This window comes from Xiphophorus couchianus, chromosome 21, assembly GCF_001444195.1.
Source record: "Xiphophorus couchianus chromosome 21, X_couchianus-1.0, whole genome shotgun sequence".
In the NCBI taxonomy this organism is placed as follows: domain Eukaryota; kingdom Metazoa; phylum Chordata; class Actinopteri; order Cyprinodontiformes; family Poeciliidae; genus Xiphophorus; species Xiphophorus couchianus.
The window spans coordinates 20,448,032-20,461,638 of NC_040248.1; the positions used below are offsets into that span (position 1 = coordinate 20,448,032).

At 39.6% G+C, this 13,607-nt stretch overlaps 1 protein-coding gene across 2 annotated transcripts in view; it reads left to right on the top strand.

Annotated features, from left to right (window-relative positions):
• itgb1a (integrin, beta 1a) overlaps positions 1–13,607 on the top strand; it is a 32,199-nt gene that overhangs the window by 8,654 nt on the left and 9,938 nt on the right. For both annotated transcript variants that reach the window (XM_028004815.1, XM_028004816.1), the window contains exons 2-6: positions 10,408–10,471; positions 10,739–10,824; positions 11,247–11,466; positions 11,558–11,728; positions 13,148–13,386. In XM_028004815.1, the coding sequence (XP_027860616.1) occupies positions 10,408–10,471; positions 10,739–10,824; positions 11,247–11,466; positions 11,558–11,728; positions 13,148–13,386 (780 nt within the window). The remainder of the gene's footprint in view (positions 1–10,407; positions 10,472–10,738; positions 10,825–11,246; positions 11,467–11,557; positions 11,729–13,147; positions 13,387–13,607) is intronic.

Consider the following 13,607-nt stretch of genomic DNA (forward strand, 5'->3'; position numbering starts at 1 on the left):
CCTCTCTAGGAAAAGATTCGCGAATACACAAAATTTCCTTGAATAATTACGTTCTACAGAAAAATCTATAAATAGGTGACTAACTAGAAACGTCCTGATGAAACTTCAGATTTCACACCTGATGCGACATCAACATCGCAGCTTAGAGTCTTGGCCGTTACCAATAGTTACGTGGCACAAACAATGTGGGCTCAAATCCTACATTTATTATTTATTTTGTAGTGTGGAATGTTAGAAAAGGCTTGATCAAGTGACATCACCCAAACAGAGAAGAATAGTCAACAATAGGTATGAGAAAAACTAACTCATTCATTTAAAAAAAACAAAAAAGAGGTTTATAATAGCGGGGCTAGGTATGGGATACAAGAAATGCTGAAGTAGACTAAATCCTGCAGCAAAACGTTGGAGCGAAGTGCTTAGATCAGAGATTTTGGATGTGGGCGGATATATTTCTATACTAATTTTTTGGCTGATATTGGACCGATTTCCGATATCAGTATTAGCGGAGAACCCTAATATATGTTGGCCCGATGTTTTGGGCATTGAACCCTCATCCTCAGCCGGTCGGGTGATTCACACAAAGTATGGAAACAGTGACTCAAAAGTAGCGTAATCTGTCCAGACACATCATCACTTTACCGTTTATCTTAATAATCAGGATAAAGGGTACAAAACAGGGTCACTCCATAAGCCTCACACAAACTTATTAGACTTAACATGACTTAATGTTCTAACTACAGTCATTCCATCAGGCTTAGACCCACATAGAACACATTTTCAGATAAAATATATGCGGAAAGATATGAAACAGTGTGACAGCAGCTGAAGAAATGTTTCATAGGCCGCTCCCTGTTCCAGTGGATCGCGAGCTGCCGGGCTGGATGTTTCCCAGTACAAGCTTTAGTTTTTGGCCTCAGCAAGATGCTAAGAAAGTATTTGCTCATGTGGGAAAACAGTTTAAGTCAATGTTGCTGAGAGACAAGAGCAGCCACATGGGGAGTCAGGAATAACCAGCCCAGAAATAGAGACGTGAACAGTAATAGCTAGTTGGCTTCGCTCCAAAGGTTGTGGTTTTTGCCTTCATTGTTTCTCCTTAAATGTGCTGTAGGGATGGGGCCTGATTAGAGGTGAACGCTGTACAATGTAGCTGCGTTTTGGGGGGCAGAAAATGATATCACTTCTGGTTAAGTGTTGTAGCTTTTCTGTACTACAGTCTTTCCAAAGCCACATCCCCTCCAGAGGTGTATCTTTAGCCCTTGCTGAACACTTGAGGAATGTTGGTGGGATTGGAGACAATATCTGGGGCTACAGGAAGTGAAAAACAGAACAGATTGGTTTTCAGGTCTGGCAGCAGATTCTGTTTTACAATACTGAATTTGCTCGTATTACTTCCAAATATGTCAAACAGTGGGCCTCTGAGGAAGCATTAGAGATAGTTTGAAAGACGCATCAAAATAAATGTTTTCCTCCAAACTAAAGTGAATTATCTGCATTTTTCCATACCAACTTATTTTGGTTCTATAACTTACGTTTATCAAAATCTCAGCAGATGTTTCGAACAAAGAACTTTGTGGTTCAAACCATATTTCTACATGCAAATTACCTTTTCCAAACACTTCCAGAATGATCTACTAAGACAATTCTGGAAGACCGTCCTAGTGTGTTGTCTTGTATCTCACCTCATATGGAATCACAGGGAGCTGCCATGCTAATGTATGCTAGCTAACAAAAAACTGGGCATGCAGTTTATCTTTTACATGTCACCGTTACAGCAATACCCAGAAGATATTTCTATGCCTGTCTTTCTCTTATTAGAATATTGTTTTAAAAAAGCTGAAATGACAGTTTCGCAATTTCATTTGGTTTCTAGATTTGAGATCAGCACATGTGGGGGTGCCGCCTCTCTCTTCTCACTACATTTTCTCATTTCTCCTGTTTCCCCTGAATCACACGGAGGTTGTCTTGCTCTATATGTTTTAGACACAAATACAAATCAACCTCAGCTAAGCCGAAATGTTTACAAGTAAAGAGTATCAAACTCATTCAGCCACAAACCTGGTTGTGTTTTATTGGGATTGCATGTGATTAACATATTAAATTGTAAAAATATTGAAGTTTCACATTGATATGTGTGGTAATTATTTTAATAAGATTACAAAAATATAGTGCAAAGTTTTACACAGGCACTTTTATCTATTTTAACATGTTCAAAAATTCTTTAGAAAGGCTTAAACTTAAGTTGCTGAAACCTGTAGAAACCAGTTAAACCTGTCAAGATAGAAATTGCAACTCTTATGATTTATGCTACGTTCACACAGCAGCTCTTAATGAATTGGGAAGTTCATGCAGTAATAAAAAAAAAAGTCAGATATGTAGAGCAAGGGCCTTAACGGGTTTGGGCTGCTGTGTGAATGCAGCCCCAGCTCCAAGTGGTTTCTGAAACACATTAATGGAAAGAAACACATAATCAATTGACTTGTTGAATTTAAAAAGTTGTAAACAAATATGCCACAAAGAACAAGTCTTATTGTTGTGGCTTGTTGGGGTAATCTCCTGAAATATCAAGGATAGGATTAGCCTTTTGATGTATAGACCTGTATACTCTTCATGCTTTGTTTTCCTGCTTCAGCTCGCTGAGCATTAACAAACAGGTAATTACCAGGTTTCTACTGGTCGTTGTCGCTCACTGAGGAGACTTATTCCTTTAAAAGACCTGAATCTAATGATACCAACTTGCCGTCACTCGCCAGTTTTAACTCCGCTTTTTTTTCCTTCAGTATAGTAAAAGAGTTTCTTCTGTTTTGTATCAAACTGTAATCCTCAGATTATTCCTAAATGCTGCAATGAACCAACGGAGTTAAGCCATCATCACGTCTCATTAGGGCTGCTTTTCACACAGATTCTTTCAGGGATGAGAGGGCAGTGAGTGTGGGTGTTTGGAGTATCAAAGTCTGCGTCATGGTCCCTGGGGGCAGCCTGATGCATTCCTATTGTGTGGTAAGAGATGGTCCTCTGGATCGGATCGTGGTGGGAAGCCAGACAGGGGGGGTGGGGAGGCGGAGTTGGACACAGACGAGCTCTGTTTGGTATTCTTCTTTAACACTCCTGCGCTTGTACATCTCAGAGTTTAAGCATGTTGCTCATTGGGCGCTGCCGAAGTTACGCGGAGGGATGGGGGCCACTAGTTTGGCTCCACTTGTAAGTGGAGGAACGGGGTCGCGGGGGGGAGCGTGAACTATTGTGCAGCCAATACGAGGGGGTAGGAGGAGAGCAGTGGAATAGCTGAACAGATCCCTAAAACGTCTTTAATTGAAACCACAGAACACTGGCGGTGTATTAATCATGTTACTGAAGACTGTCGGGCCTCTTTAGGTTTCTTTTTTCTTTAAATTAAAATAAACTTGTTCACCAACATGGAAAGCAATGGCTTAGGCAAAAAAAAAAAAAAAAAGTATTTTCTCAGGCGTCGAGGCCATTTCTCCTACCGAGCTGTGTGCCGCCCTTTTCTTGTTTTCCTTCTCCTCCATCCTGTCCTTTCACACCCATTCTCAGGAAGGGAAGCACTGGTTCCCTCACTGCCCCCTCCCAGCCATGACCAGTTCTTTAGCGCTGCTGCTGCATTTGCTTTAACTGCTTACTTCCTGATGCTACTAGTCATTAATCACTGTAGTGCTACTGAGGTCAGCTCTTCTGAGAATTTGGCAGTATGGTTTAAGTTAGAAGGGAGTCGGTCCTGTCATGTTGCTGTGTGTGATTCAGTTCAGGGCCGTCTCCTGACGATGTTTGAATTAGTCATATGCTGGTTTAAGTGACACATTAATACAACAACTGGATCTGTCAGTAAAGTGTTGGACGTTTTCTTTCTCAAGCTTCAAAAAATATTCATCATGAGAATGTAAATTATTGAGCTCATTTTAATTTATCATCAGATGAATGAATGAATTGAATTGCTTATTGCAGCAGACTTGGCTGCAAAGCAACATTGCAATCAACTAATCCACCATTTAGCACTTTTTTCAAAGACGTTTGTCGTCTTTTTTAAAACACACAGTGGCTGCGTTTTCATTACTATTGTACACAAATCTTTGCCTATTGTTCTTCTGTTGCAAAAACACAATTGCGCACAATTTTGCAATTGAAGTGTTTCCATTAAATAAGAAATTAAACTAAATTCCCACATGAATTAGCTGGTTCATGTGATAAGTCATTAAAAATTCATGGCAAGACGAATGGAAACAGCTACAGATATATTGTATAGATATATAATTCAGCCATGGTGCTGGCGCTCATCGTCTTCCAGCCTTATTCAGGCACTGGATAAGACAGAATAGGGGAGTAGCCGCTCCCGTATCCTTGGGAACGGCTCCGTATGCGGCATCTGTGGAAATTTGTGATTTTCTAGAAGAGTCGTGGATTCAACTTGTTTGAATGACAGAAACGTTTTATTGAAAAATGCAAGTTTTGTCATAATTGCCGTGTTTCCATTAAGCAAATTTATTACCGTAATTTCTATTTGTATAATATTCTGGTCAACAGAAACACAGCTACTGATGCTGAGAAGAGACCAACTTTCTTCACTTACTAGCAGCGTTTACACACAAAGCGTGTTCCTATTATCTCGACCTGATGGAGCACATCTGACTTTCCAGTCAGTACGTTTCTGGTTATGGTCTGGCAAGCGGAAACCCGTTTCTCTGCAAATTATATTCATAGTGGATGTACAGAACCAGCATGACGGGTCACTATCACGGTCAAGCAGTGTTCAACATCTCAGGAATGCCTGAGAACCTTTGCCCCCGTTAGACACGCATCACAATTATCTGCCATGTTCCAGCCTCTCCTGCCAAGTGACAAATCCGTGTGAAGTCCATAAAAAGCCGAGGTGCCTTTAGTCACAGCTCAGGTGTGTGTGTGTGTGTGTGTGTGTGTGTGGGTGGGTGTGTATGTGTTGCTATCTCAGTGAAAGAATGACAAGGACAGCTAAATAAACTTTTAACAGCCAGTGCTGAGCTGCCCTCGCTCTACTAAAGGAGCTGTCTGCAACTTCTATGTCGTCTGGCTCTCTCAGGTTTCTTCTACATTTGAGTTCTGTGGTTGCTCTGCTGGACCCCTCCCTCTCACTTCCACACATTTGTTTTTTGTTACATCTTTTGGCTCATGAATATTTAAGTTGTTTGTAGATTTCAGCCCTCATAAATCTTGAGTATTGCTGGATGATGGAAGAGTGTGTGGTATTCTTGGCTCTTTCAAAATGATATGTTCGGTTTCTAAACTGTGTAGGTTTTTTTGGATTTAGTCACATTGACATTCAGCTTTGGGTGTTTTGGATGAGCAGGGGAACTTTTTTTTCCCTACATATTATGAAAATTAGGGCTGCATGGTTTTTCTTTTTTATCACTTTACCAATATTTTTTAAGTTTACAGCTCCAAACCTTGTCTGCACTGTAGCGTTTTTGTTTTCTGTTTTTAGCTTGGTTTGGAAATTGTTGTTTTCCACGGGGTCACTGACAGTATTCTGTGAGACCACGCGGGACTGCTGGGAATCTGGGTAGCCTCAGAGGAGACTGCTCTTCCTTTGTGGAAATCTGCTGGGGAAAAAAAAGACAGCAAGGCTAAAGATGCCTACTTAGTCCCTCCATTTTGTGGTTTCATCAACATGAACCAGTCAGAAACTCGAGGGTGGACTATATATATTATTTTGGGGATTTTGGACTGTATTATTATTTATATTTGGACAGATTAAGCAACGTAAGAGTGATAATCAAGTTTACACAACTGTTCTGTGTATAAGAAATGAATACACTTGAGTATTATAAGTGTTTTTGTCTATGTTCCTATTTAGAGTTATATAAATTGAATGGTTTACTCAGGATTTCCCCTGGAAAACCTGCTAATTCCAGTGGTAGGGGCATTAGTACAGTCCACCAGTGGCCCATTCTGTTTTTATGTTGAAAAGTCTTAAAAGTAAAAAAAAAATTGGAGGCAAGTTAAGCCTGGTGGCCTACCAGGCTTATGATACACTGGCAGAAACGCTGTTTATTGTTGGTCAATAGGAATAGTTTTCTTTTTATTATTATTTTGACTACCATGAGACTCTCTTGATATGATAAACTAAAATCAGAATCAGAATATTCTATTAATTCCAGGGAGAAATTCTGCTGTTGTAGACAATAATCTGAGTACACATCCAAAAAAAAACCCAGATATGAAACAGAAATTTGATAAGGCGCTCCAAACACATTCAGACATAGAAACAGCTGTGTTAAATTAAAACAAACAAAAACCTTTTTTAACCCTATTTTAAGGTGACATAAGCACTAAAAACACTTAGCACAAGTGACTCTTTGTTGTCACAGAAAAGAGTTTTATATTTAAATCACTACATGTAGGAAAAATCTAATTCGTTTTATTAAAAAAAGCACAAAAATTACAATAATTCTTGTCATTGCTAAATAACCCACTCATATTGTTTATTCCATTTATTTGTCCATATTTATTTTATGTTTGCTAACTTGGAGCTTTTGTGGAGTTTAGAGTTCATCACAGACTCTTATTGGGTAGATTTGCTGGTTAATTCGTCAGACTGTTGTAGCTATTTGCCTAATTCACATCAAACTTTTTAAGCGCAATGACTTGAAAGATAATTTTGGAACTGGTAAGTAAGTCAAATGTAACACTTGAAGATGAGCTTTAGAGACGGTGCATCGTTCTGCTCTTTCCCTGTTCTGTAGCTCTCTGACTCCAGCTCTAAGTTTTATATTTTTAACCAACATTCCTCTAAGTGTAGTGAGCCTGAAGACACTTGACTCCCAGCTTGAGTTTTATAGGCCTAGTTTGCATCTGAATGGATCCTTCAGAACGCCAAACTGAAAGTGAAAACAGAACCGGAGCTACGGCGCAAAGAAAATAGCTGAATGTTTTTGTAGTTGCCGGAATGCTGTGCAGAATTGATCATTTTGAAGTGTGGTCTCTCTGGAAATAGTAGTTTATTCTCCTTAACGTGGACCACACTCTTTGTGTAAACCTCTCTCTCCACGTCTCTGTTTTAACAGAAGGTTCTCAAGTTATATAAAATCCGTATTTTTATTGTAGTGTCACATTGTCAGTCATTGGTTATGTATTTTCTTTCTTATTATTCTTTTTAACTTTAAATGGAAACACACAGGCAAATCCATGAGACCCAGGCACAGCACTGGAGATCTGAGCCATCTGATCTAATCTGGGGGGCTGCAGACAGGCTGTCTGCTCTTCTGTGTCTATTTAAATGAACACACACACACACACACACACACACACACACCCCCCATCACATAGGCATACAGGAATGCACTGGTCAACACCACACACACTTACTGTCAGAACCTCTTTTCCCAACAGTGTAAGGCAATGTAATTTTATAATCCAGCCCCTATAAAAGACCAGAAGCAGCTGGTAGTTAGAAGAAATCAACACAAAAAAAGTTCCTGTTCCTTTATCTCTGTCTTTCTGGATTTAATTTGAACCTCATGCTTTGATATCCAGTGTCGAATACAGGAGCTTCTCTGTGGAATGGATCTCTTTGAGATTTTGATTATTGCTCAAGCAGAATATTGGCTTCACATTCCAGCTAACTGCAGTATTTTTTTAAGCTCCTGCTAGCCTGTCTAATAAAAGCTAAACTTACACCACTGGTGTGTCTCGAGGTCGTAATATTTCCTGTTCTGTTTGTCTCTGTTGCGCAGCTTTCATTACATTAGCATGGCTAACGTAGTTGTAGCATCACCAAAGCGACACAGTTTGTTACCCGATGACCTTAAGCTTCGGTGCAGTTGTTCTGTGAAGCTCTCAGAAATTTGTTAAAGAGCATTTGCAGAGAAACAATCAGGAAAAATTGGCAGCTGATGATGTCCCTTCTATTGCCAACTCATACTAGGGTAGGTGTACCCACAAAAAAATTAGCTTGGCACTACAGGGACTCCGGACGCATTACTATTCTTGATTGTAATACAGCAGAATTCCCTAGTATTGTATTGATAGTTTCTTCGGTCTTAAATTTCATTCAAATTTAAAGGTCTTTAATTTGATTTGCTGAATGCTAGGAGATCTGCTACGAGTCACAGTTCATGTGGGATAATCTGATGGCACCAGTCAATAGCGCATCACTTGTACGCAAGAATACTGCTGAAAGAAAGCCAAAAACAAAAACGTCATGCAACAGCAATAATATGTTTGAGTGAGACCAAATCAGAACTTTGGCTGACGCGCAAAATGCTGAGTGTGGCAGAAAACCGAAACACATCCCCATTGTGAAACAGGCAGAGGACTGTGGCAGAGTTTATTTTAAAGCAGAACCACAACCCTAAATATACAACCAAAACTGCAACAGAATGATTAAGCTTAAAGAAGATTCATAAACTAGGATGGCCGCCATCGACATCTAGATCTAAATCCAATTGGAAATCTGTGGCAAGGCTGGAAAGCTGTTACCCTAAATCCAATTTGACTGAGACTGAGCTATTTTTGCAAACATCATTTGGTAAAGATTTAAGTCCAGATGCGAAAAACTACTGAGAAAGTACAGCTAAAGACTTGCAGTTGTATTTGCAGTGAAAGGTGGCGTGACAAATTACAGACCTGGATCGGTTGAATAGAAACGTATGCAGAGATGCTGAAAACCATCCATCCTTGTCCTTTCAGTTCACAACCACTCTCTACTTTGTTGGCCTCTGTAACACTCACAGTTTTACCACATCCACCTTTTGTTCCAGGAAACAAATAAGTTATTCCTGCACCTTCCAAACGCCACAATCATCTGCGGTGAAGTTTAGGAAAAAGATGTTCATCTCCAAAACACAAACTTTTAAAATGTTAGGGCTTTTTTTAGGACAGCTGGAAGTGATTTAAGTACAGTGACAGTCTTCAAATACCTCAGAGATAACACTGTAAGAGAGCGCCGCCTTCCTACTTTGGTTTGCACCTGTAAACAAGCCCTTTTGTTCCTGTCTACTTAAACATTTGTTTTAAGTGAGGAAAGTTGATGTATTATTTCAGATAAAAATGATCTCAGATCGCAAGTGTGAGTTAATTTGATTATATATTTCTTTCCAAAGAGTTTTTATTTCCATTTTCTTTGGTTCTGATCACTATCGAGGCCAGATGACTCGAGGAATTCCGACTCCTGGTCAACCAGTAATCATCCTGGATAGTATTTATTAGCAATATATCAACATTTTCTTACCGAAGAGAAGACTATTAGTAGGTTATAGACAATGAACAGTAGAAATAAAAGATTAAATGTGCTTTGAGACACCCAGCAACGCTGTACATGTCTCAAATCAACCTTTCCTTGAAGGGGAAGGACCTGCAGTCGCCGCATCCATTAGTGAGCCCTGAGCTCTGCATTAGGATTAGACCGAGATGCGTCGATACTTTTCCGGCCAAAAAGCCTGCGGGATCAATGAACACGACAGCGGAGGGGTGGGACTCCAAGGAGACGATGCTATTTACAGTAATGGGGGAAATCTGGGGAGGAGTGGCGGCCTGCTCTTTATGTGGATACATGTTTGTGTGCGAAAGTGGTCTGAATTTAATTAGCCGTCTGTTCCTCAGTGACCGCTAGAGAGAAGCCAAGCAACTGTCTCTGGGTAATTTACGACCTCCAATTACAGGCAGGCCATTTACAGTTGCAGCCCGTTACCTCGAGCAGATCCGTCTGCACTGCTGCGGTCGGCTTCGTTCGGCTGGGTGGTGTTGCGCATGCAAACATTAAGACCATCGAGCAAATAGCCCAATCAATTGGAACTAAAACGGTTACCACTAAGGTGCTTTTTCTTATCCTCTTTTTGGGCTGCAATTAATGCATATTTTAGTAATCGATTATTCGGACGATTAATCGATTAACCAGATTTAAAAATTGGCACATTCTCAAGATTTTTAATTTACTTCAGCTTATTTGATGGAATATTAGAAATGCATCAAAAGATGCAAATAAACAAATGAGTCGGTTCCTTTTTTTAAATGAGGAAATAGACTTTTTTTTTGTCCTAAAGTGCAACAACGCAGCATTCCTTTAGTGAACACTTGATCATATGCATCAAAAGATCCAATTAAATACTTCAGCCCTTTCTGCTTAACTGATTAATAATTGTATAGTAAAAGGTGCTTAATATGAGATTTATTTTTTTAGAGAATTTGAACCAGGTGTAGATAAAAACGAGCCACAGACAAAGGTTTTTATCTCAATTGCAAAATGTATACATTGCTGTGTATTTTTGGCTTCTTTACTGCTGTAAGTATTCTGCTATTTCATCAAACTGCTTTTTGCTGGAACAATTGTCAGATCATTGATTACTTGACAATTATTTCAAAAAAATGTATTCATCACAATTAATGGTTTCAGCCCTAATGTGTTTTCTTGTGTGTTTTCAGATGGATCTGAAGCTGATCTTCATTGCATTTATAGGACTCTTTTACTGCTGTAACTCTCAGAAAGGTAAAATTGTTTTTTACTATTTTTCTAATATGACGCTAAAACCTTCTTCTTCACATGAGTTCGTTTTGCTGGTTGCTAGCATGTTTAGTGAATGGCCATAACAAGAGAAGCGTTTAATGAACTCGTAGAAGGAGCTGTTGTGCTGTAGCGTCCTGGAATAAGATGGAACATTATGAGCCTTCAATCAGAAATGTATGAAGTTTCTGTCGCTCTGTAGCGCTGCTCCCTCTGACTCTGACCACTCCTCTCTCTTTGTTTTCCATCTAGAGGGGAACGAGTGCATCAACAAAAATGCCAAACACTGTGGAGAGTGCATCCAGACCGGAGCCAAATGTGGCTGGTGTACAGACCCGGTGTGTAACTCAGAGCTACACTTACTGCAGACTAATGCACAGGAGTTCAATCATGTGTTTCTGTTCTATAGAATGCTCCGCTTTACATAACTGGTCTCAAAATTCTACCATTTCTGATTGGAAACAACACATGGCTTATTCTTTTGCATTTTAAGCAAATCAAATGGGACAGTAAATTTAAAAAAACTAAATGAATAATAATAACAAATGAAAAGGAAACCATTAAAACAGTGAGATTGTAAATAAAAGGATGATCAAGTACTGTGATGTTAAATTAATACCATTGAAAATTATAAATATTCTACATGAACAAGCTGTTTATTAATTTATCCATTTATTGCCGATCCGTCCAACAGACCCTGACTGAAGCACCTCAAAATGTTAATCCGGTCATAAATGATCTCTGTGCTGCCTCTCTTCAGGACTTCCTGAAACAGGGCGAGACCGTGTCAAGCCGGTGTGACGAGCTGCAGTCTCTGATAAAGCGGGGCTGCAACAAGACATTGATCGAGAACCCGCTGGGGAAACGGAAGATTCTCAAGAACAAGTCGGTAACCGATCGCAGCAAAGCCGGAGGGAACTTGAGACCAGAGGACATCACTCAGGTGCAACCCCAAAAAGTCAGCCTCACCCTCCGATCTGGTGCGTAAACATCGACTTCACATCTGGTCCAGCTATGTCGATCAGTCACTTTGTAATTTTGACAATTCTTGTCCGTTATAATTATATAAAGGTGAGCCGCAGTCCTTTGAGCTGAAGTTTAAGCGTGCAGAAGATTACCCCATCGACCTGTACTACTTGATGGACCTGTCCTTCTCCATGAAGGACGATCTGGAGAACGTAAAGAACCTGGGGACCAGTCTGATGTATGAGATGTCGAAGATTACTTCTGACTTCAAGATAGGTCAGGAAATCTCATTAGTTCAAGTCTCTTATTGTTGTTTATAGTTTATGAAACTGGGAATGGATTGTGCTTGGACATTTTACTGCTTGTCTACCTCAGAGCTTTACAAAGTATGACTTTTCTTTGTATCACCTTCATCGTTTTAGCTTTTAGCTTCTCTGCCCTCTCATTGGAAAGCTTTGCAACCTGAAGAGAAACAAACTACAGAAATTCTGTCAATAGTGCCTGTTTTTAAAATCTGTTTTCACATTTTATTTTATTATTGACGCAACTACTGACAAGCTTGTATAAAATTCATTTTAAGTGGTAATAAACAGGGGGATTTAACCCATTTATTCCTCAGCAAACCTACGTTTATGTATGCCTCTTGTTCTAAATCTATACAATAGCCAGATTCTGCTTTTGAAATAGGTTCACCAAGAATCTCTCCATGCTGACACAGTTTGACCTCATATAGCCAAGACATTATGCACTTATTTTGGGGAGAGCCTAGTCATATGTATTTATAGTCATGTAAAATAGAGTCAGAGACGTTCTCAAGAATACAACTCCTTGTGTTAGGCAGAAAAAAAATAGTCTGCTAAGAGTTTGTGGGGATTTTGGTGAAAAATCCCCACAAATGATTTTAAATGTGTTCAAAATCATAGCACACTTTGGCACAGATGCACCGCTATCAGGCTGGAACTAGACAAGTTCCAGCCTGATTGAAGCTGTTTGTCAGCCATTCTTTGGTAGAAAGAGAAAAACAATCAGTCATTCAAATGGAAATTATCAAAGTCGTTTCAATTTATCTTGTGATTAATTGATTTATTGCTTATTTTATCTATCTGTACCTGTCTACAGTTTATTTTTATGGATAAATATGATGACCCATTTACAGTTTTTATTAACACCTTGCTGATACTTAAGAGTTCACACTGACTGCCTTTCCATTGACCATATAATTGCATAATTTGACATTTTGAAAATAAATTCACTTAATGGAAACATGCAATTTCGCAACAAAACTTGTTTTTCTATTGAAAACGGATGTTGCCACTGGCACAAACCACAAAGAAGATGATGACAGGAAGTAGTTGGAGGATGATGGCGCAGCATGTTTAACAACTTATTTCATGAATAAGTTTATTCACGAGTGGTTTTCAATCTTATTTAATGGAAACACCGCAATGTCAATTTTTAAAATAATTTTATTTTCCGACATTACCAGAAGAATACTGACAAAGTTTTATGCACATTTGTAATGGAAACGTAGCTCATGTCAGGCACTGACGCAAAATATTCCCAAATGGTGGAATAGAACATTTGTTCTATTCCACCGTCTGGATGCAGTTTTAGAGCATTATCCTTTCACCAAAACACAGATACGTCTATTTTACCTGTAGTTTAACTCTGATTTTTTTTTTTTTTTCTTCAAAGGATTTGGCTCCTTTGTGGAGAAGACAGTCATGCCTTACATCAGCACCACTCCAGCCAAGCTGCTGAATCCATGCACAGGCGACCAGAACTGCACCAGCCCGTTCAGCTACAAGAACGTGCTGCCGCTGACTGACAAAGGCTCCACGTTCAACAGACTGGTGGGGGAGCAGCAGATCTCGGGGAACCTGGACTCCCCCGAGGGCGGCTTCGACGCCATCATGCAAGTGGCCGTGTGTGGGGTAAGCCACTGTTGACCGACATCAACATGAGGTTCTGGATTTGAGGGTAATTTTCCCACCGTTCGCGCTGCTTTCTCACAGCCATGACTCACCAGATGTATCTAGCAACGTTTATAGGGCGGAGATATTTTATGAGTCTTCTATTTTTGGATGCGAATCAAGCTCTCATGTGTTTCTTTTTAAGCTGCTCGTTTACAACTCTGCTTCCAGAGATTTGAGGT